This window comes from Protopterus annectens, chromosome 8.part0 (genome assembly GCF_019279795.1).
Source record: "Protopterus annectens isolate FY-2018-M chromosome 8.part0, PAN1.0, whole genome shotgun sequence".
Taxonomy (NCBI): domain Eukaryota; kingdom Metazoa; phylum Chordata; order Ceratodontiformes; family Protopteridae; genus Protopterus; species Protopterus annectens.
Genome location: NC_056741.1, coordinates 1,115,941,286 through 1,115,962,913, shown reverse-complemented (window position 1 = coordinate 1,115,962,913; position 21,628 = coordinate 1,115,941,286). Strand labels below are relative to the sequence as shown.

The 21,628-nt window shown below is 38.6% G+C and overlaps 1 protein-coding gene across 1 annotated transcript in view; it reads right to left on the bottom strand.

Moving 5' to 3' along the window:
• The window catches only part of LOC122809266 (cytochrome P450 2J4-like), a 668,981-nt gene that overhangs the window by 493,914 nt on the left and 153,439 nt on the right, over positions 1–21,628 (bottom strand). The window contains exon 4 of the mRNA XM_044080640.1: positions 4,041–4,201. Within this exon, the coding sequence (XP_043936575.1) occupies positions 4,041–4,201 (161 nt within the window). The remainder of the gene's footprint in view (positions 1–4,040; positions 4,202–21,628) is intronic.

Genomic DNA, 21,628 nt, shown 5'->3' with positions numbered 1-21,628 from the left:
GGATTTTTTTTTAATCTGTTGCTGTAGTTTGTTTTCCAATGAAAAGTCAGTTTTTGGAGGGGTAATTCCTACAATATTCATGAACAGGAAAACAGAAACAAACGTTATATGCACTTGCCGAAATGAAAATATCTTAAGGAGGTCCCTCTTCAGTAACCTTTAGGACTTGCACTGCAGTTATTAGTACCACTCAAAGATATACATTTTCCAAAGGAGCCTTCCAGTCCTACCCTTCCTGTAATGCAGCAGGGCATTATTTGCTCCAGTTCTGGGGCTAACAGAAAATAGAGGTCAAACATGAAAGAGAAATGGAAATGGAAGTAAGATATGGGATGAAGGGAAGGTGTTACCAAAGATGAACAACTTCTTAGAGTTCTGTCATTATATTAACGTCCCTCAACTTTCATATTTTTGACAATATGTTCAAATATGTATTTTTCAGTCCTTCATCCCAAACTGTGGAAATATTTCCCTGCTTTTCTTAAAGATCATTCCTTTTACCTCATTTTCAATCATAAATAAATGCTCATTTCAAGACTCTAGGAAAATGAAATTACTCTGTCTGGTCATATAACTTACCCTCTTCTACACACCTTGTTCTGGCTCTACATTTGATTAGGATTCTTTCAGCAGCCCAACTCTGGTATCTGCTCTGCACATAATGCATGTATATATAACCTTTTGTCAGTCACTCTGTATATAATGTCACATATCAACTGTGTTTACTCTAGGCTAAGGATGAAATATGTCCAGTGGGACTGGTGCTCTACCCTGGTTAACAAATTCAAAATAAAATAAGAGAAGGTCCCTCTTTGGTAACATCTAGGACACAGTCCATTGCCAATTCACTGGGATGGTTACTCTTACAGGGAACATATTTATGAAAATGGCAGCCCCAAAAGCTGATCCTGGAGAAGGTAATGTCCAACTTGCATTGCCTCACAAATGTGTTGAGAAAAGACTAGGAAGAAACTGTTTTGTAGAGATTAACCATAGAGGTATTACAGAATGACTGTCATAGTAGTACATGTTCTAAAAGAATGAGACTTTGGGTTGGTGAGTAACTCAAGTTTATCATAGCAGTACAGTTTGGCAACCATCTGAAAAGGGTATGATTAGTAACTTTCTAACCCAACCAGGACCAGTCATAGGACACAAAGCCAAACTGACATGGTTCTCACCATGAAGAATCTAAGCTGTCTATGGACATCATTACAGTGAAGGAGGTATTTTTCTTGCACAGTATGTTCCAGGAAAAACAACAGGAAGTCTGTAATGCTATTCAGGTCAGATTCGGTATCAACCCTGGGCAGAAAGGATGGGTTAAACCAAATAGTTACTCCCTCCTTCTGAGAAGCCAAAGATGAAGGGTAGCTGCTGCTCTAAAATTGTCTTAAGAAAGCTAATGACCACAAAGACGATATCGTTGCAGAAGAATACAATTAGGTTGAAACAACAGTTTTCTCTTTTGGGAGAGAGCGAGGGTGGAGAGGATCAATTTCTCTGGCATAATGAATATATACCATGATGTTTATGGGTTTGTCAGCGGGAGCACCAAGATGGATTGCCTTTCACAACAACAGCTTACTTGACTTATGGGAAATTACAGGACCACAGTCTTGTCCAGTTATGATAAACTAGAAATGGCCAAAAGATGTACTTTAACACAAAACAGTCAAGCACATAATCAGACAAATACTTCTGGATTTGTGCAACAGGTGGGCAGAGAAAGGGTATAAGCCCCTAAAGGTAGCACATACAGAGAAATTAATTCACTCTTCACTGTAATCTTTCTAAGCAGATGGTCTCTAAGCAAAGACAAAAAGATAAACATAGGCTTGTATAGAAAAAAAATCAAGTAACTTAGCTATCACTAAGACATTAATTAGCTACACAGTCAAGTCAATGTTTGAAGGTGCTGCTGAGACTTCCCAAAAGGTAAGACAACAGCAGCTTGACAGAACAGAGCCTCAGTGCAGTCTAAGGAAGGTAAGGCAGTAGAAAATTGAACCAGGTCCACCTCAGACAGAAGGCACCAATCAGGTTAACTTCGGCCTTGTGTAGTCTGATTTTCTTGGAGGATCATCATTATCAACAACAGAGAAAATAGGGAGAAACAGTGGATGACCTAGGGCATCCTTCAACTAACCTCTAAAAAATGCTAAAACATGAAAAAAATTAGAATACTTTGTGCTTGCTGGTTGAACAAAAATGTTCAATACCAACAGGCACCAGTGTTGAAAGGTTTTCCTGGCCACTGGTTGACTTAATGACTCTTGGGAGTATAAGGAGGAAGCAGCTTAGTTGTATGAACTAGCTTTCCCAGGAATGTACATCACTACTAGAAAGTGTCCCAATTGAGCTGCCTGCTGACATGCTCACATGGGTTCTCAACACAAGGGACAAGAGCAAGAGTCTCCTTGTTTGTTGGTATACCAGATTACTGCCATATTGCCAGGTTGAATGGAAAGGATAACACTTACAACATAGTCCCAAAAGTATAAAATACTGTTTGGAAAGTATAGTAATCATAGAAGAACAGCTCTCATTTCCAGGACTTTTGATAAGCAGGCAAGACTCCCTAGGTATACAGGTCCCTTGAACCAACTGTCCACTGCACTGCTCCCTCACAATATGCCAAATGCAGCAGTGGTCTCTGTCATCTCTAGGGTTCAAAAATGGAAGGGAATTCCCACATGGAGGTTCACAGGGTCCAGCCACCAGGCTACATCAGTGAATGGGGTAGATGACAGAATCTGTGTGTGTAGACCACTGAACCTAAGCAGTCCAGTGAAGGACTCTTGTGGAGTCTGGCAAGATGGATTATGTAAGGTTGATAGTGTCATCAAATATAGACATCTGAAGTATGTTTCTATTGGTGTTAACCTAGCTCATCTCAATGACAGCAACATATAAGGAGGAAAAAAAGGCCAAACAGAGCCTGGTATCAAGAAAAAAATCCAGTGAATGTTACAACCTAAAATGCATGCATGGGCATGTGTGGGGGGAGGACTCTGCAAGGGCCACTATGAATCTAAGGGGTAAAAGAGCTTATACAGACTGTGTGATGAATGGCACATGTCCATGTCACAGTGGCAAGGCAGCAAGGATCCAATGAGAAAACTTGTATCCCTTCAACCAGAGAAGAAATGCTAAGACTGACATGTCTGGTTAACACCATGTCAAGTAGAACCAAGTCCAAACAGTGGCATCTAAAATTGGGACTGATTGCCTGCCACCCACAAGTGCAGTCACTTCATTAATGGTTTGGTGATTTTGATGTGCAGGTAAACATCTTGAAGGTACAAAGAGCACATCCAATCAGTCTGGGAAAGGGATGGATAAATGGAGTGTACTACAGCCATATGATGGGGCTTTATGGGGATAAAGGCGTACCCACATTTAGCTTTTTTGGAGGAGAGGGGGAAAGTAATAAAAGGAACCTGGAATAACCTCCTAGTCTTTTCTGGTTTGGATGGACCTATTTGTTGACTCTTTTTCTGAGCAGCTTCAGCACCTCCTTTCTAGCCTAACACCACTTGGGGAGTGGGATAAAAAGCAAAATGCAAGACAAGATTCAAGGAGATGTGACAAAGGGAAGGACTGCGTACCAATAGCAGCACAAGAACCATCATTTAAATGAGGAACAAGAAGGAACATGCATTTTCAGGTGCCAATTAACATTTAAAGGGTTGCAATAGGGATACATTTCTGAGTAGAAATTTTCATCCAAACACTACCTGCTGTCATGAATAAAAGAATGCTACAAGAATTAAATGTGATAGATCCTCTTCTATGGGCAATAGTCAACATCTATAAAAGTAAGGTGCTCAGATTAGTAACACAAAGGTTGTACTTCAGTATGCACACATTTGTAAGGCTTGTTAGTACAGGAAGCAATCTTAAAAACTTACCCTACTGTCCCTTTAGCCAAGATGACTTACAGCAAGATGGTCAAGTTGTACATTAAGAATGAACTTACAGCAAGATGGTCAAGTTGTACATTAAGAATGAACTGTTAAAGTATAAAAAAGTAGTACCTGTGCAAAAACACCACCAGCCAATTTCATGTTGGTATCAATGAGGTGAAGTAAATGCTGGAACCTGGCATTGTCATACTCAAATCGATTCCCAAAAACAATTGAGCAAATGATGTTCGAAACAGCATTGTTGATTATATAGTGAGGATCAAATGGTTTACCTGAAAGTAGAAAGACAAAAGAAAAATGAAATACAAAACTTTAGAGATTGCGGTTTCATAGTGTTCTCGTCAGTGCAACTTATATAAGGTACCACATCAATACTTACCACAATACCTTTACAAGGCTGATGTAAAACATATACATTGTGAACATTTTACAGTTTAACGTTAGTGAATGATGCTTTTTACTGTAACTGAACTAAGTGTCTTAACTGTAAGAGGTCTGATTCAAACAATGAGTTCAGCAACAAAAGGGCTGAAGCCTTAAATGCACTTCTGTTTGTGCTTCCCACCACTGAATGATGTTCCTGTTTATTTTACATGACTTCCTACGAGCAGCTGCATGTCAATTAAGATGTAATGAAGAGCTCTCAGAAGAGACAAGTAAATACTGCTTCTGTCAGAATAGCACTACTACTACTACTCCAACAGAAAAAGTTCTTTCTATTAGGTGGTTTACATCTGGAGGTACCTTTTGTTATTTTGTAATGATGTCACCCTCAGGCAGAATTTCCTGAAAACATAAATAATATCTTTCAGAAATAAACGTGAATGCAATATGTATGTTTAGGACCACTATCAACAGAAACTGGAAAAAATGTTTTGATCCCAACCTCCTTGGCATGTACAAACTTCCCTGCAGTACAACAGGTAAATGTTACTAATTTCTATTTTGTTCTAATCCTAAATGACTTTATGGTGGTGGACATACTGGCATGATTTTGTTTCCTAGCATTCTTTTTCTCATAATACACTTTCTGCCTCAAGAAATAGGATTACAATTCCTTACCTTCTTCTACAGGACCTACTTTCTATACTGTAAGAAAAACATTTTTCAAAGTAACTGCTTACTTTCAGAATTCCTCTGGTCACAATCATTAACTCCATTCTAGTGAAACTTCTTGTATGTTTGTATCTTTTTTTTTTTTAAACATACACCAAAATAAGTCCCTTCTTTCACCTGCACAAAGTGCTTACATTAACCTGCCTTTTTAAATAACTATTATACTACAGTACTCTTCTCACATTCATTCATCTCAAATATCACATCATGCCATTCCAGTCACACACAGATCTCTGACAACAGAGTTAGTTTGCCTCTTTAAGGCAAGTCTGCCATTTCAAAGGCTCCAGGGTCAAAAGTCTTAAATGTATTGGGCCATATGATGTGAGAGACAGAGACGTTCCTAAAAAAATACTAAGGAAGTTGAATGCTAAACAAATGTTAAACAAGGTCAGCAACATCTATCTAAATCATGCTTTACTTGTATGCGGTGTTGCATGAAATACTCTCTGAAGTGAGGAAAAACTGTGTTAAAGACACCACATGAAGACCAGGCTGCCTACCCCCTCCCAAAAAAAAAAAAAAAAACAACCAATTCATGTAATACATGCAAGCAGTATGTACTTAATTTCCTAGGCTTCAGATCACACTTTTTTTTCCAATGGTTATTCTGTTCCTTGAATGATATTTGAATACAGACAGTACATATGTGGCCTTATCTTCTCTGATACAACCCAAAGTCTACAACTACAAGCAGTGCTCAACTCTCTGCTGGCGATTTTTTCCACTCATCCTCTCAGTTCTTTGCTTTGCTTTTTAAACTTGGCGATTTTTGACCTGCCCGCCCCTAGAGTAAATTGAGTTATAAGAGCTCCTCCCATTCTTATTTATTAGTTTACTGTGGCACTGAAAGATCAAGACTAGGAAAGCTTTCCCCTTAAAGTCTCAAACTCGAGTTTGAAGATAATGTTGAGAACAGCAATTCAATAACTAGAAATAGCCTTCTCACGTATACGTACCATCAGGCTAACGATCAGTAATAATTAACAAAATGAAAGCTTCCACAAATGATTTAAGCAGAAAAATTTTAAAACATCCCACAAAACCTGGAAACTGTACACTATAAGCATATGGCTCTCTCCTTCAATGTGGTTGGATCATCAGGATGTTCTTATGTCATTCTGGAAGCATTGTTTAAATTAGTTAATTGAAGAAGTGACAAATAATTGTAAGCAATTAACTGCCAAACTATTAATTAACAGTTTAGCAAACAATCGACTGCTTTACAGTTTCACAAACTGCAGTATCCTGCACTCATACACACTTCAGGGGGAGGGAAGAGGACATTAGGGACTGGAAGTTTATCTTCTATGTGTCCAGTTGACAAAATGCATAGCAATGCCTCTAGAATGACATCAGTATGTCCTGATGGATCTAATACATTGCAGGAGAAAGCCATTGGCTTACAGTGTACAGTTTCCAGGTTTTACACGATTTTTAAAAATTAATTTTCTGCTTAAATCATTTTGTGGAAAATTTCATTTTGCAAACTATTACTGATTACTAGCCTGATGATATGTATGGAAAAGTGTTAAGGCTTTTTCTAGTTAATGAATCGCCACTTTGGACATTACCTTTAAGACTGAAATTCGATTAAGGAATACAAAGAAAATCAGTTATAACCTCCTTAAGTTCTTCCAAGTGGTTGCACACAAGAGAATAGATCCAACTATATTTGGGATTCTCAAAACTCCAAAAAGACCAGCTCGAATCACCACATGAAAAACTTATTAACAAGCTTTCATAACAATACTTTTTCAGGTTAAAAACATAAAACAGGCTCCATCAGCCTCCATCTGGTTTATATAGTCATCAAAACCACATGACTTCAAAACAAAGTTGCCCATTGGTCACCTTAATTTCATCTTCCTCGACTTCAAAACAGGCTGAATACTGGTAAGCCCATTCAAACCTGGGCTTGAATCTCTTCTTAGTTTATTAATCCATATATATTCTACATTCTCTGTTTCAACAACTATGTCCCACTCTCTTATTCTTATACAATCTCTGTATTTATTTATTTTACCTTTGTTGACCGGGCTAGTCCAACTGGATATATGTCCATTTTCAGCAGAGGCCCGGGGAGAAAAGCTTCAACCAAAGACAGGATAGCTAATTACATTTCATTACAGTTATACATGAAAGTACATAACAGGTCATTGCTTTTCTTTACATTTATACATGAAAGATACATAAAAGAGAATTCATTTGAATAATACAACAGATAATCATATACAATGACATAAGTTTGACATGTTAATGCACACTCCGTTCATGGGCTAACAGTGACATACATAGTCAGGGTAAGTACAGGGGCATAACCAACGTGTATTGAGGTATCGTTTCAGTTTGTTTCTGAATAATGTTATTGAGGAAACCAAAGTAAGATCAATAGGCAGTGAGTTCCAGGTTTTGCCAACGGAGTTAGAGAACAAGGAGTCACCGGCTATGTTGTTGGTTTTGACTATTTGTACTAGTAGTCTGTTGGATGAGCGGAGGGTCTTAAGGTTATTGTATGGGGTGATAGGGTTATTAAGTATGGGAGTGTTGTCAGGCTGATACAGAATCTTATGTGCAATTATTATTTGGTTGTATTGGAGTTGGTTAGGCAATTCTGACCATCCTAACTGAACCAAGTTTTGACAGTGGTGGGTTCTGTATGCAGCTTCAGTGGCAAATCTGGCAATGTTATTATAGGAGTTTGCCAATTTGTTGAGGTCATTTTTACTCAAGTTTGTAAATATGGGAGAGGCGTAAAGGAGAGTAGAGAGTAAGTGGGTGTGGGCAATAGTAGTCCTAGCTGACGTGGTAAGGAAGAGCTTAATCCTATATAGGGAGCCAAGTTTTTTTGTTGACTGTTTTTATAGCATTGTTAATATGCACGTCAAACTTAAGGTTATCAATTAATATCCCTAGTAGTTTGGTAGAGGGATCAGGAGATATGACAGTGCCATTGTTTGATTTAACAGTCAAGGTAAGTGGGAAGGCTCTACCAGTTGGAGAGAAAAGTAATAGTTTTGTTTTCTTAGGATTAAATATGAGGCGACGGTTAAGAAGCCAATTTTCAACTATGTTAAACACATTTTGGGTTATAGTCTGTAGATCAGAGGGGAAAGTGGCTCTGCATATTAATGTGGAATCATGTGCATATTGAATACAGGTACCTTGTGGAATGACTGAATGCAGGTCATGAATAGTAGGATTTTTTGTCTAGTTTCTTTTATGATCCATGGGGCAGTTTTTATTTTAGTTCTAATAGAACGTGTTGGCGCATGCTAGTCTAGAATGGCTAAAAATTTAGTATTAAAGTATGTTACTGCTTCCTCCAGTGGTAGGTGTTTTAGGACTGACCAATCACATGAACTTAGTTCATTTTGGAAGATGTCAGGGTTAAAGTTTTTATTGTTCCTTATTGTCTTATAGGTGGGTTGGTTAAGAGTGGAAGTCTTATGCCTAATTATAAAGGTGAGAAAGTGGCCTCTTATATAATCAGGGAGGGTCCCTACCTTGTATACTTGGGGATGGCTATTAATGAGAATCCAGTCTAAGGTACTTTCTTTGTTGTTGGATTTGCTGATCCTAATGAGGCTGGTAATGGTCAGAGTAAAGCCATATAGGTTAATATGTGTAGTAGGGTGTTCAGAGGAACAGTTCTTCCAGTTGATATTAAAGTCACCAAGGACTATGGTTTCTTGGGGATAGTTAGTAGACAACCAGCATAGGCTGTTCTCAAGGGTGTGATTACCTGGGGGAATATAGACACAGATGATATAAACGGATTTACATTTATTGAATTGGATCTTAGAAATAAGAATTTTAGCATTACTTTCTTGTGGTGGTTGAGAGGCTTCTGTGGTCTCCTGTAGACCAGATTTGTATAGGACAGCTACTCCCCCACCCTTTCTTGCTTTTCAATCAAATCTTATGATATTAAAGCCGGGTGGTATGACTTCAATGTCTTGTGTTGATGGTTTTAGCCATATTTCGGTAAAACATAGAATGTCAAGCAAATGGACATCTAAGAGGGCATGTAGGTGGGGAACCTTATTATTTATACTTCTGATGTTCAGGTGGGCAATCTGGAGTGAGTTGGAGGCTCTATTTAAGGTTTGTAAATTAGAGAGAGCTGTAGTATAAAGGTTTGGGTTATTGATAGAAGTTGGGCCAGGGTTTGGATGCAGGTCTCCATCTATTAAGAGGTTATATTATAGGTTCATAGGTTCATACTAGGCTATCTGCCCTAGGGCATTTACAAGCCTAGCCAGAATGTGTTTGGCTTTCGCCACCCATTTTAAATTAATTTTGCTATGCCCTTTTTTTGAGGTTAGTATACTGTGCCTCTGTCTAACAGTGACACAGAAGTCATACCCAGGGTAAACCTACAATCTCCCATCCACTCATCAAGATTCCTCTTGAAGAGAGTCAATGAGGGACTCTGCCTAACCTGGACTGGGATTTTATTCCAGAGTGAAGGGAGCCTCTGGGTTATGAATCTGTCCCTCCAGCATGTCCTATTTATTTCAGTGCTGAGGTTCAAGTCTCTCGAGCGTGTAGCTCGACAGGATTTGGATTTTCTGAGGTGCAGCATGTCCATTAATTCTGGGTTGGACATGGCTTTATACGTCAGGCACAGATCGCCTCTAAACAGGCGGTATGCCACTGAGTAGAGCTGGAGTTTCTTTAACCGGGCAGCATATGGCATCTGTTTGAGCCCTTTGATCCTCTTGGTGAGGTACTTTTGGGGTCTTTCCAGTTGCTGCAGGTGTCTGGTAAGGTACATCCCAAAATTATATCCTAAATACAAGTTTTAGGAGTTTACGTTTTAGGTTCTGCTATTTCCTGGTTTTTGGATGGATATATCTGATACAAATGAGTCGGTGATATTTTGCAAATAAGTAGCTAGGTGAGCAAGATTTGTTTACTTGGTTTTGAAAGTTTTCCCTGACTGATGTAGAGGTTTGCCCTCTAGGGTAGTGAAATCCTAGATAGTTCTGATGTTCATAGGTGGTGAGTAGATAAGGTATAGTCAAAAGAGGTAGGAGGGAAAATAGCAGTAGCAACTTCAGATGTACTGAAGTAGGTAGTGGTGGCAGTTAGGAGTCTTGTACTTTGGCTAGAATATAGGGAGGTAAAATAAGGTAGTTTATAATTTGTAAGTTGGGTGTATAATTAACTATATGCCACTTTAAGGATTAGGACTTTGTTGATTTGTTCTGAGAAGTGAGGGTGGTTAGGTGCTTTAAATGTAGTACCACTGGGGGCGGGTGAGATATGGGGGCATGGTAGGGGAGTGTATAACTAAATATTCAAAACAAGCTTGAGATGTACTGTGTTACATGCCTAAATATGGCATTCGTTTCAACACTTCTTACTTCAGACCTATGATCACATTCTTCCTTGTAGCTTTCTATGAGACTTGACAATATAAAATGCTGAAATTGTTTCTACATATGGCTGACAGAAATGTTAATAGGAAGCCCTTTAAAAGGAAAAGTTCCTTTACTTCACACATAGTAATTTGTTTTTATCCTTTCAAAAAGAACTTGAAAAAATATATTATGATTTTTTCATGGGAAGTAATACCAGTTATAGATATCTATATTTTAATTGTACATCTATATTATAATTTTACTAAGGAAGAGAGGCAAACATTACAAGCCTTCATTATGAATGATGAGATTATAATTAAAACTGCTGACAATGTCTGGGCTGTCGTAGTAATGGATAAATATTTTTATTTTGATAGGGTGAATGATTTGCTAACTGACAATGAAACCTATGGACATATTAATAGAATAAGAGCTGAACAAATTATTAAAGTACTGAACACTCAGGTATAGGATATACACCTGAATGAACTGTCTTTAGATATGCTGAATGTATGTTTTATACCCTATCATTCCCATTTACTATGGGTTACCTAAAATTCATAAAGACCTTTAAAATCCACCAGTGAGACCCATAGTATACGCTACAGGATGTTTGAAGGAATCCACACTGAAGGGGAATTTACAATATTCTCCAAGTTATAAAGGATATCAGTGATTTTTTTTACATTTATGTGTCATTCAATGAATAAGAAGGCATTTTTGTTTGTATCTTTAGATGGAGATTCTCTCTTCACAGTGATACCAAGTGAATGGCTTTCAAGGGGTTAAAACAATTTATGTCAGACAAAATGATGTCCACAACTTTTATAAATATAGTATGCAAATTGGTAACACTAGTTTTAGAGATTAATTTATTCTGTTTTAATCAATGTTTATACTTGCAGAAGAAATGTGTGGTGATGGTTATCCCTGTTGGTAATATATACACTAACTTATTTATTTATTTATTTTTATTTACTTAAATTTACTTACCGGGTAGTGTCTGGCTGCTCAGTGACCCTTTTTCAGTGGAGACCCTGGAAGAAAAGCTCCAAGACATGTATTAGACAATAACTTAGTGATAGTTGATATTAATCGCATTACATACATGATAGCAGAATTTTTTTTTTTTAAATTAGCATACAAAATATAAGATGAGAAGACAGTTGCATACAAGGTAGTAGAAAAAATCTATTTTTGATTGAGCATAGCAAATATAAAAGATAATCAAGTTACATATATGATAGGACAGGTAGGAATATAACATTAAGTAAGAATACACAGAATGTTAGAACAACATAAAAAGGGGGGTTATACAATGTAAGTTAGAGGGTCAGTCAGGTTTTAGTGGGGTCAACCTGGATGGCTGCAGGAGCATAGCCAAAGGTTTGAAAGATGTTCTTTTAGTAGTAAATTGAATTTGTAATCATCAGGGTTGCCAAGTATTAAAAGGTTTCAGGATACGGATATTTTATTAGAATAAAGACTGTCACCACAGTAGTTTCTGGACTTTTACGAGTAGTTTGTCTGATGATCTTAGGGACCTGGGATTAGTATTAGGTTCAACTAGGCTGGAGAGAGCTGGGCAGAGATCAGGATTGTGGATTATATTATGAGCAATGTTGAGTTGGTTGAGCGTTAAAAGGTTGGGAAGTTTGAGCCAGTTGAGTTGGCGGAGTGCAGTACAGTGGTGGGATCTGTGAGACTGGTCAACGGCGAACTTGGCTATTTTTTTTATAGCAGCTCTCAAGGTTATTTAATTCAGTCTTATGTAGGTTGGTAAATATTTTTGAGCAGTAAAGGAGGGTGGAAAGCAGGTGAGATCTTGGTATTCGCTTTATGGAAGATGGACAATGTTTTAGAACACACAAACCCATTTTTAAGTAATGGCTTGTCTTACAGAAAAGTTGTGGATGATATTTTTTATACAGTGCGATGGTATGGAACAGAAATTTAGATAATGTTATATTGTACCTTGGAAGCAATCTTGGCAATTAGTATTAACTTCCTAGACACTAACATTACATCTCAAGATAATGAACTACATATTACCATTCATTCCAAGGAAGTATGTAGAAGTACGTACCTACATAGGAGTATGCACCCACCACATATGTTCAATACAGATACTATGGGTGGCTAGGGTAAACACAGATAAAACAAATATGGAGAAGCAGATGATATATCTAATAAGTGTTTTTTCTCAGAAGTTCTCTGATAAGTTAATAAAAAAATCCCAAAAGGACGTGGTTATTGCATTAAGAAATGACAGGCCCTCTAAACATCTGGCACAAAGGATTGGTAATGTAAGATCAACAAGTATAAACAAGTTCTTATGTATATTTATTTATAATCTTCTTCTTTTGGCTTTTCCCGGTTAGGAGTTGCCACAGTGGATCACCTGTCCACTCATGATTGGCAGTAGAGTTTTACAGTGTTGAGTTGCCAGCCCAGTGCCCAACCTTCCAAAGAAGGCACACACACGCATACACTCACACCTGGGGCCAATTTAGAGTGTCCAATCCACCTACAGCATGTCTTTGGGATGTGGGAGGAAACTGGAGTACCCAGAGGAAACTCACGCGACCACAGGAAGGACATACAGAAGGCACACCAGCCAAGGATCGAACCAGAGAACATTTTGCTGTGAGGCGGCAATGCTAACCACTGCACCACCGCGGCCGCCCCATGTATATTTACTTATAGTACAGATACAAAATCACTTTAACAAATAGTCAAAATGCACTGGCACATCTGTAAAGGAATATGATTTTGTAAATGCCAACATGGAAAACCCTTTCTGGATCTAGATGTGCATGTAACGTAAAGTAGTTATTGTGCAACAAAGGGCAACATAAAAATGTTCATACTATACTTACTCAAAAAAGGGGACACATCCTTGTCAGTAAGTTTATTTCAAGGGATAATTTATTCATATGCCCAATTATACCAAACTAAAAACACAGTATATTTAGCCAAATTCAGAAAATGTTCAAAATTTTATAATGACAAATCTAAGAGAAAGCTAAGGGTCAGAATATAGAATCAAATGTCTGAAATAAGTGTTGAAATTAATACTTTAACATTTAAAATACATCAAGCTTACGGTTTTGAATTTTTAGTTATACAGAGATTGTAGGAGAATAAGAGGGATTGAGACATAGTTGTTCAAACAGACAATGTAGAGTATGTGTGGATAAACAACCCAAGAGCAAAATCAGGCTAAGGCTTGGATGGCCTTAATAGTATTCAACCTGTTCTGAAGTTCAGGCAAATGAAATTAAGGTGATTAATGAGTAACTGTGTTTGAAGACATGAACGGACATATTCAATAAAGCCTACATGATCTGCTTACACCGTGTGCGTGTCGCGCCATGATGCACACACAGTAGCACACTGTTTTGCATTCAGAAAGTGGCTCTATACAGTGTGTAGAGCTGTGCATCCACAGTAAACACTATGGCATTCTAACTACAGCATAAGCAGCTGAATTACATGATAATCAGCCAAGCCAGGATAGAGGAGCTATTCAACAAGCTATAAAGTAATTGTATAGACTCATTGCCGGTTTTCCCTGCAAATTCCAAAATCTACTAGAATACAGCCACTGAAGGGAGTCTACACAGAAAGAATGCTAGGGGCTGCAGTTGCTTTAATTCATGTGTATGTACAACAGGCTGAAGTCTATGCTGCTGCTGCTGCTAATAGACAATGGCCAGGAAGGAGAAGAATTTTCAGGCCCCATTTAACGTATCACAATCTGCATGAGGTGGAAACTGTAAAGCGCTACATGGTGGATAGAGACACACTGTAGGAACTCTGCAACCTCTGTTATCCTCAACTCAGACCCACGGCAAACTGAGGGGAGCCCCATACCACTGGAGACAAAGGTATGTGTAGCACTTAAGACTTTTAGCTACAGGAACATTTCAGAGAGCAGCAGGGCACATGTTGGGGGTGTCACAGGGATCAGCATCCAGGATCCTCCATCAATTCCTGAATGCTACGATCCAACATGCCACTGACCACCTGTACTCCTGAGGGCCATAAATATGCAGGAGTTCTACCCTGTAGCACACTACCTTGAAGTACTGGGTGCCATAGACTGTATACATATAAAAATTAAGGCACCACCCGGGGAAGAGGGAAGGCTCTACATAAATAAAAAGAGCTTCCACTCAATTAACTGCCAAGTTGTGTGTAATGCTAAGGGAATCTTGAATGTGTGTGCTGGCAACCCAGGCAGTTACCATGACTCACGTATCTGGCACACCTCCCAACTGTATCAGATGTTCACTAGGGGTGATATCCCACAGCATTATTTACTGGGGATGCAGACTCTGCACTGGAACCATGGCTGATGACGCCCATTAGAAATGCAGACACAACCACTGAAGTACATCATAATGACGCACACGCTCAAACCAGAAATATCATAGAGCATGTGTTTGGGCTGCTGAAGTCACAGTTCTCGTACTTAGATACATCTGAGGAAGCCCTGCAGTACAATACATGTACTGAAATATTCACCATCTTTGCCATACTTCACAATATGATCCTGAGAAAGCAGCTTCAGCAGAATCAACAAGGGGAAGTGGCACATATCCCAACACCAATGGCAAGGTCACCACAGCCACATGCAAGTGAGGAGTCATGGGGGAACCAGCAGCTGCTGTGGGTGCAGGTAGATATAGGCATGCTCAATATGCCCGCACATTGGCCAAGAGGCAATGCATAGCACACTCACCCACCAACTAAGGAGCTAAAACCTTCATCCTATGCACATACATACAGTAACATTGATGCCAAGCAATACTCATAACCCTTTACCTACCCATGTAATGGCTATGTACTGCTAACATCAGTCAGAGTCAGCCCTGAACTAAAACTGTTGCAACTGCTGGATTTACAAGGCAAGTGTTGAACCTGGAGTGTATTGTGTAATAATATGAATGAATGGCATATTCTTACATGTTGTTACTTGGTAATGTAAGCAAGTAAAAGGTGGGCAGTTTGTATGGATCTGCTTCAAAAGAATGAAATCCCACCTACTTGACTTTCTAAACACTGAGATAACTTAGCCAAAACCGCATCTGAATGACCTCTTGGAACACCGACTGAAAACTCCAGGTAAGCAACCACTTGTCTGCACCACAAAGTAAATTAAAACAGAAGCAAATTAACCCACCAATGTGGGGGACTGTGCCCCCACACCTCCCAACTAAACATACCAACGCTGACATCACACTACAGTGGGGAAAGGGGCCAAGTTCAACATGGTAGCCAAGTGGTTACTTACCTGGAGTTTTCAGTCGGTGTTCTGAGAGGTTGTTCAAATGCGTTGTTGGAGACATCATCTCGGTGTTTAGAAAGTTGGGTAAGTGGGACTTCATTCAAAATAGACCCATTTGAACAGAAAGTACTTTAACATGTGACAGCAGAGAATTATGTGAATACATGTGTCCTCTATCAAGTAGCAGGCATCAGGCATCAGAGATTCACACATTCACACCTCTCAAAAGTACTGATGGTCACCAAATGTCCTCAGCTTGGCTTCATACTTTTATATTGGAAAATCATTAAAGACAGAAGTTAGAAAGTAATGAGATGCATTTCAGTTTCAGACTTCATAACTTTCAGAAGGTTATTAAAAATACTAATGCAAAAAATGTTGTGATTCTATCCACGGTCTAACTTTCTAAGACCAAAATATGTCAAAGTACAATTGGCAAAGCATCACAACAAATGCAGATATACAAAGCACTAAGTCAGCTATGTACCCTGAGCATCGGGCACAAATGTTAATTATCCCTGAAACCAACAAGGATATGGCACAGTTATCATCACTTTCACAGGGTGTTGTGTGTGTCTGTGTGTGGGGGAGGGGGGTTGGGCAAGAAGCATAGGCTGACACAAATGATGGGCGAGTGTGTGTGAGTAAGAAAGAGAAGCAGGCAGACATTTGATAAAGTAACTAATGGCCTGTGAGACAAAATCAGCTTTAAGCTTCAGGGCTGAACCATGTAACTGTAGTGTGTGCATGTCTGTATGAGTCCTCCAGGTGAAATTGGTGTGAGAGTGTCTGCAGGACTACAGCCAAGCTCTGAGATAGCTCTAAGTCTTGGTATGTTAGATAGGTGTGAGCTGTGCATGGTAAAGGTGGCAGAACAACGAGAACTAGCTCCATCAAGAGTTGCACTAGAACATGAACTCCCATGGTCAGACACACTGCCACTACTTGAATGTGACCGATGTCTGCTGGAAGAGCTCCCCTCACAAAGACGCCAAGGACCATGACCCCATGGCTTGCCATGTCTGGGAGTGGACACCTCAACCACTGAAGGAGAAGTGGAAGCAGTCCCACTATGGGAGGGTGATAGGGCATGGCCACATTGGTTAACATCAGATTATGTGGCTGGCCTACATCCACATGGATGCTGTCCTCCTCCCAGCAGACATTCCATCACAGACACTGCCTGTTCCAACATGTCATTCATCTGATCCACTGAATTGACAACACAGTGACAACCCTAAGCATTTCTCTGGAGGATCTAATGGAGCATGCCTGCACCTCCATGACAGCCTTAAACATACGTCGAAGGGCCTGGGAAGACACACTTGGATCAGGAGAATGGACAGCAGGCCTCATCCAAGCACCCCCAACAACCCTTTTGCATGGCACCTCACCCACACTTTGGCTACGGCCAAAGTCAACAGGCACTGAAGCTGCAGTAACCACACTTCCCTGATTGAGTGTCTCACCCTCCACCTGTCCAGTATCTGAGGGTTCACTGGAATCAATTGGCATAGGCCCACTGGTTGTGTCTGATGGAATTACTGCGGAATGCCTAAATATCATCCTCAGTGTCAGATTTAACCTCTGTAAGCCCCCGACTGTGCTTCTGTTTAGCCACCATCATCGTCAGAGTCTGCCAATACACATCAGGTGGTAAGAGTCCTACACTTCCAGTGTCAGGATCACATGCGATAATAAGCAAGAAATACAGGAAAGACATTTACACTTACACTACTATAGTCAAATACATGCTAACAAACAGTGCTGCCACTACTACAGACAGTATAGCAATATACACAACAGTTCTGACATCCACATCACACATATGGATAAAATAAATACTTCTTTGAACTGCTCTTCAGCAATGACATAAAACTATTTGGCTTACGATGTGCAGATGATGTTATACTTCCTATAGATACTGGTCATGGAAGAAGTTAAGCAAAAGCAAAGGACACCACCATCACAATCAACAGTAACATGATGAGGGGTTAAAACTTTTTGCCCTTTATATATCCATAAACGATACTTTTAACAAGAACTTGGATGACACGTCCAACCCTAAGCCCATGTGTAATCAACCAGAATATGTTGCTAACTGTATCAATCTACAACTATCTCCAACAAACAAATTTAATGTTAAAAAGAGCTTAAGTGTTGGTATCAATAGATAGGTAAGCCCTACATGGAAGCCCCTCCTGGGACATAATTGTCCTCCCTGAAACTGCAGCACCAATGTCAATGACATGCTCTTGTACACTTTCCAGTGAGTTGTATAGATCCCTGACAGTGGACAGGAACTCTTCATTTGCTGTTAGTGGTGGCTGTGTAGCAGCTCCCCAAAGGTAAGCATCTGTTCTCAGGCTACTGCACCTGCTGTCCTCCATGCTGATGAAATCATGTCACTGGCCCTATGTTGCACCTGATCATATGTCTTGCTCTGGCTTTCTACTGCATTCACATCACAACTATCTGCTGCCATATTTGCATTTTGACAGAAATCTCTCCATGTCCCCTCTCAAGCAGAAAGGCACCATGATGCCTAAATGCTCCCACAATTACTTCATTTTCAGGGTCACTGAAGGGGGGGTTTGGGGATTGGGACACATGGGTGCCATAGTCCTAGGTGACATAAAACACAAAAGAATAATAACACACATAGTATCACATAAATAAAAGCCCTGTTTTGATATAACACATAAAGGGTAGCAATTCACTGTCATCTACTGGAGAAACATAAAACAGTCAAGATACTGAAATATAAAAAAAGGTATTGTGTGGTTGTAACATATTAAAATCACACACAAAGCAAGTTTGGATCCAAAACAAGGAGAGTTACAATAGCATTTTTAAAACATTGTTTGTGTCAAAACAGAAATGCAACTATGCTCCTGCACCCCAACACAACAGACAAATGACACATTTAGCTAACAAACCATCAGTGAAAAGCTAAACGTGCTATCAAATAAACTGCCCCCGAAACATGTGTACAGATTTAACACAGAACATTCCATTTTAAGTTATTGCCAGTCATATCTACCTCTGCCCAGCACTCCCCTAAAGGTGTGTATTGTCCATCATAGAAGGCTAACACCCCTGGGTCACTAACAATATACAGCATTTACATTTCATGGAAATAGCAAAAGAAGAGTGTACAGATTAAAACAGTTGTAACATTAGCACTTGTGATGACAGTTAATAAGGCTGTGCTTCCGAGAAAGTAGAATGCCCTGACAAACATGCCAATGTCATAATTACACTTCTAAGAAATGCATACAGATAAAAGTAGCATTTGCTAATACATATATAAACAGATTTTTCTTACTGATATTTCATTCTGCATATGCAGTATATAGCTAAAAAATGCAAGCATACCTTATCAAGATCAGTAGTCTTCTGTGCAGATAAATTCAAAAGTAATATCTTCTTCTGTGTTATCCACATAAATAAGTCTCCTCACCTTCAGCTGCCCTAGCCACATTGTTCCATTTTTAATGTGTACATGCAGGATTGTGAGCATGGTGAATATGCAAATGAGGTGTGAACTCATTAGAATTGCTAAATCCCAAATAACTGGCTCTGTGTATCAGATGCAAACACAGTGCAGGCACTCCTTCAGTCTAATAGATTGTAACTGTGAATAATTACTGGTGGGGAGATGGAAACATAACAGCAAGTCAGACTCCCCTACCTCCAGTGGGTATGTTAGCCCAGTTAGACTTACAAAGTGTAGAAGTAATTGTATCTAGGTTTTAAATGTAAGTAAGCAGCAGACATTGCACAGTTTCTGTTCAGTAACTCCCAACCTCCCCTTCATTTGTTGACAACTGTATATTGTTGCCATTTAATATCCTCACTCATTTTAAGGACAATGATACAGAATGCCTTACAGACTGCATGTCTCAGATTACTTGTCAGATAAGACAAGAATGATCAACAGACAGATAAGATATAGCTGCATTTATGCAAGCAATAGTCATAAATGTTTGTGTGATCACTCAACGCACTACATCTGAAATTAATACACGTACAAACAACTGTCATATGTTTTGTTAGTACTGTGGAGGATGTTGCAGTTGGTTGTATGCACAATGATTTTAGTTCTCTGCTACAAAACTATTTGTGTGGCAAAGAGGGATAAGACACTCTTACTGTGTTTTGAAGGTTCATTGGAGTGACAGTTCAAAACCAGACGTCTGTAAAAATATTTCATGTGTACCAACATAAATTATGTAGGGTTGTTTAATAGATTTCTTTTCATCAATTCACCTAATTTAATTTTCCTTACTTGCCTTTTGTTTTCTTTAATGCCACTATCTGTGTATTCAACACCTGAAATCCGGCGTTTTGTTCGACAAATGAAGAAACGGAATCACAAACAAAACGCTAGCAGCCACTCATAAACTGGAACAGCAGTAGTGAATAAACAGTAGAGTGTGTCAATGAAGAAACTTTCAATAATTTAAGTGCAGCTACTGGAAAGTAAATCGCTGCTCACAAGACTATTGAAAAGTCTTTTATTAAAACAAATGTTGAGCGCTTTCACTCGTTTCAACGAGCTTCATCAGAACAAACAGACTTAATTCCTTTACAGCTTTTTAAATATTTGTGCTTTGGCGCCAAACTGAAGTAATCTTAAAGCAACAATAATGAATTAACTCTGCAAAACATACATAGTATTTAAAAATCATATGAAATATGTAAAAAAAAATTTCACTCTCTAATCATGTAAAAATAATACAAAATATATAAAAATATGTTGATATATATAAAACTATTTATGAAGACCATGGTTCAATATTAATAAAAATCTGAACTATTAGATGACGTTGCATAAATACATTAAATATAAAATTGGTGAGGCAAACACCTAAAGAGTATATGTACAAAAATATATATATACAAAAGTATATGTACAAAAATATGTACAGAAGAGATGTTAATGTATTCATCTTTTTATCATTAACAAGGGTTTCACTGTAATATAGTCATTGATGCCAGGCAAGGTCATTGCATCAGTGTACAATTGCCACCAATATTCTTTGTAGGCTAAAATATTTTTTATATTTCCACCTCTAGGGTTTGCTTTAACTGTCTCCAGTATAGCAAACTTAAAGGAATGTTCATTACCTGCCTTACTGATGTGTTTGTATAAAGCATTTTTTATATCTTTGTTTTTTATGCTATATAAGTGCGAGTAAATCCTTTTTCTGAATTGTCTTTCTGTTCTGCCTATGTAATAGGCAGGACAGATATTACATTTGGCAATGTACACTAGCATGCTGGTTTTACAATTTCCTTGTTTAGGTCTAATTGTGGTATTGTTTACATTGTCTAAAGTAAGACAACTCTCTTCACATATAACATAGCACTGGCTACAGGCCCCGCATTTAGTAGTATGTGTGTCCTTCCTGATATGCATCTTGCACCCATTTTCTAAAATATTCTTCAGATTCCTACCCATTTTATAAACAAAACTAGGCTTAGGTCCCAAGATATTCTGAGTATCTTGGTCCGAAAAAATATCTGCCAATTTTTTGTCACTATATTCTTTACTAAATGGGGAAAAGGTCCAAATTCAATAATGCAGGCTCGATTAAATGTGAATTCACTTCCTTTCTTTATGATGCTTTTCTTATCTATAGAGGCCTCAAAATTTCGACTATTTTGCCCCAAAAGTGGCTTGTACTTAGATCCCCATTCATTTAAAACATAAATCTCAGTATCCTTCATCATTTGCTCATCGTATCCCCTTTCTCTAAATAAACTCATAATAAATTTAACTTCGTCCACAGTGTCCTGTCGGTCCGAAGTCATTCTAATGGCTCGAATTAATTGCCCTTTGAATATGTTATATTTAAGTTTCTTGGGGTGATTGCTGTTATAATCTAAATATGAGTTGGTGAAGGTGGCTTTCC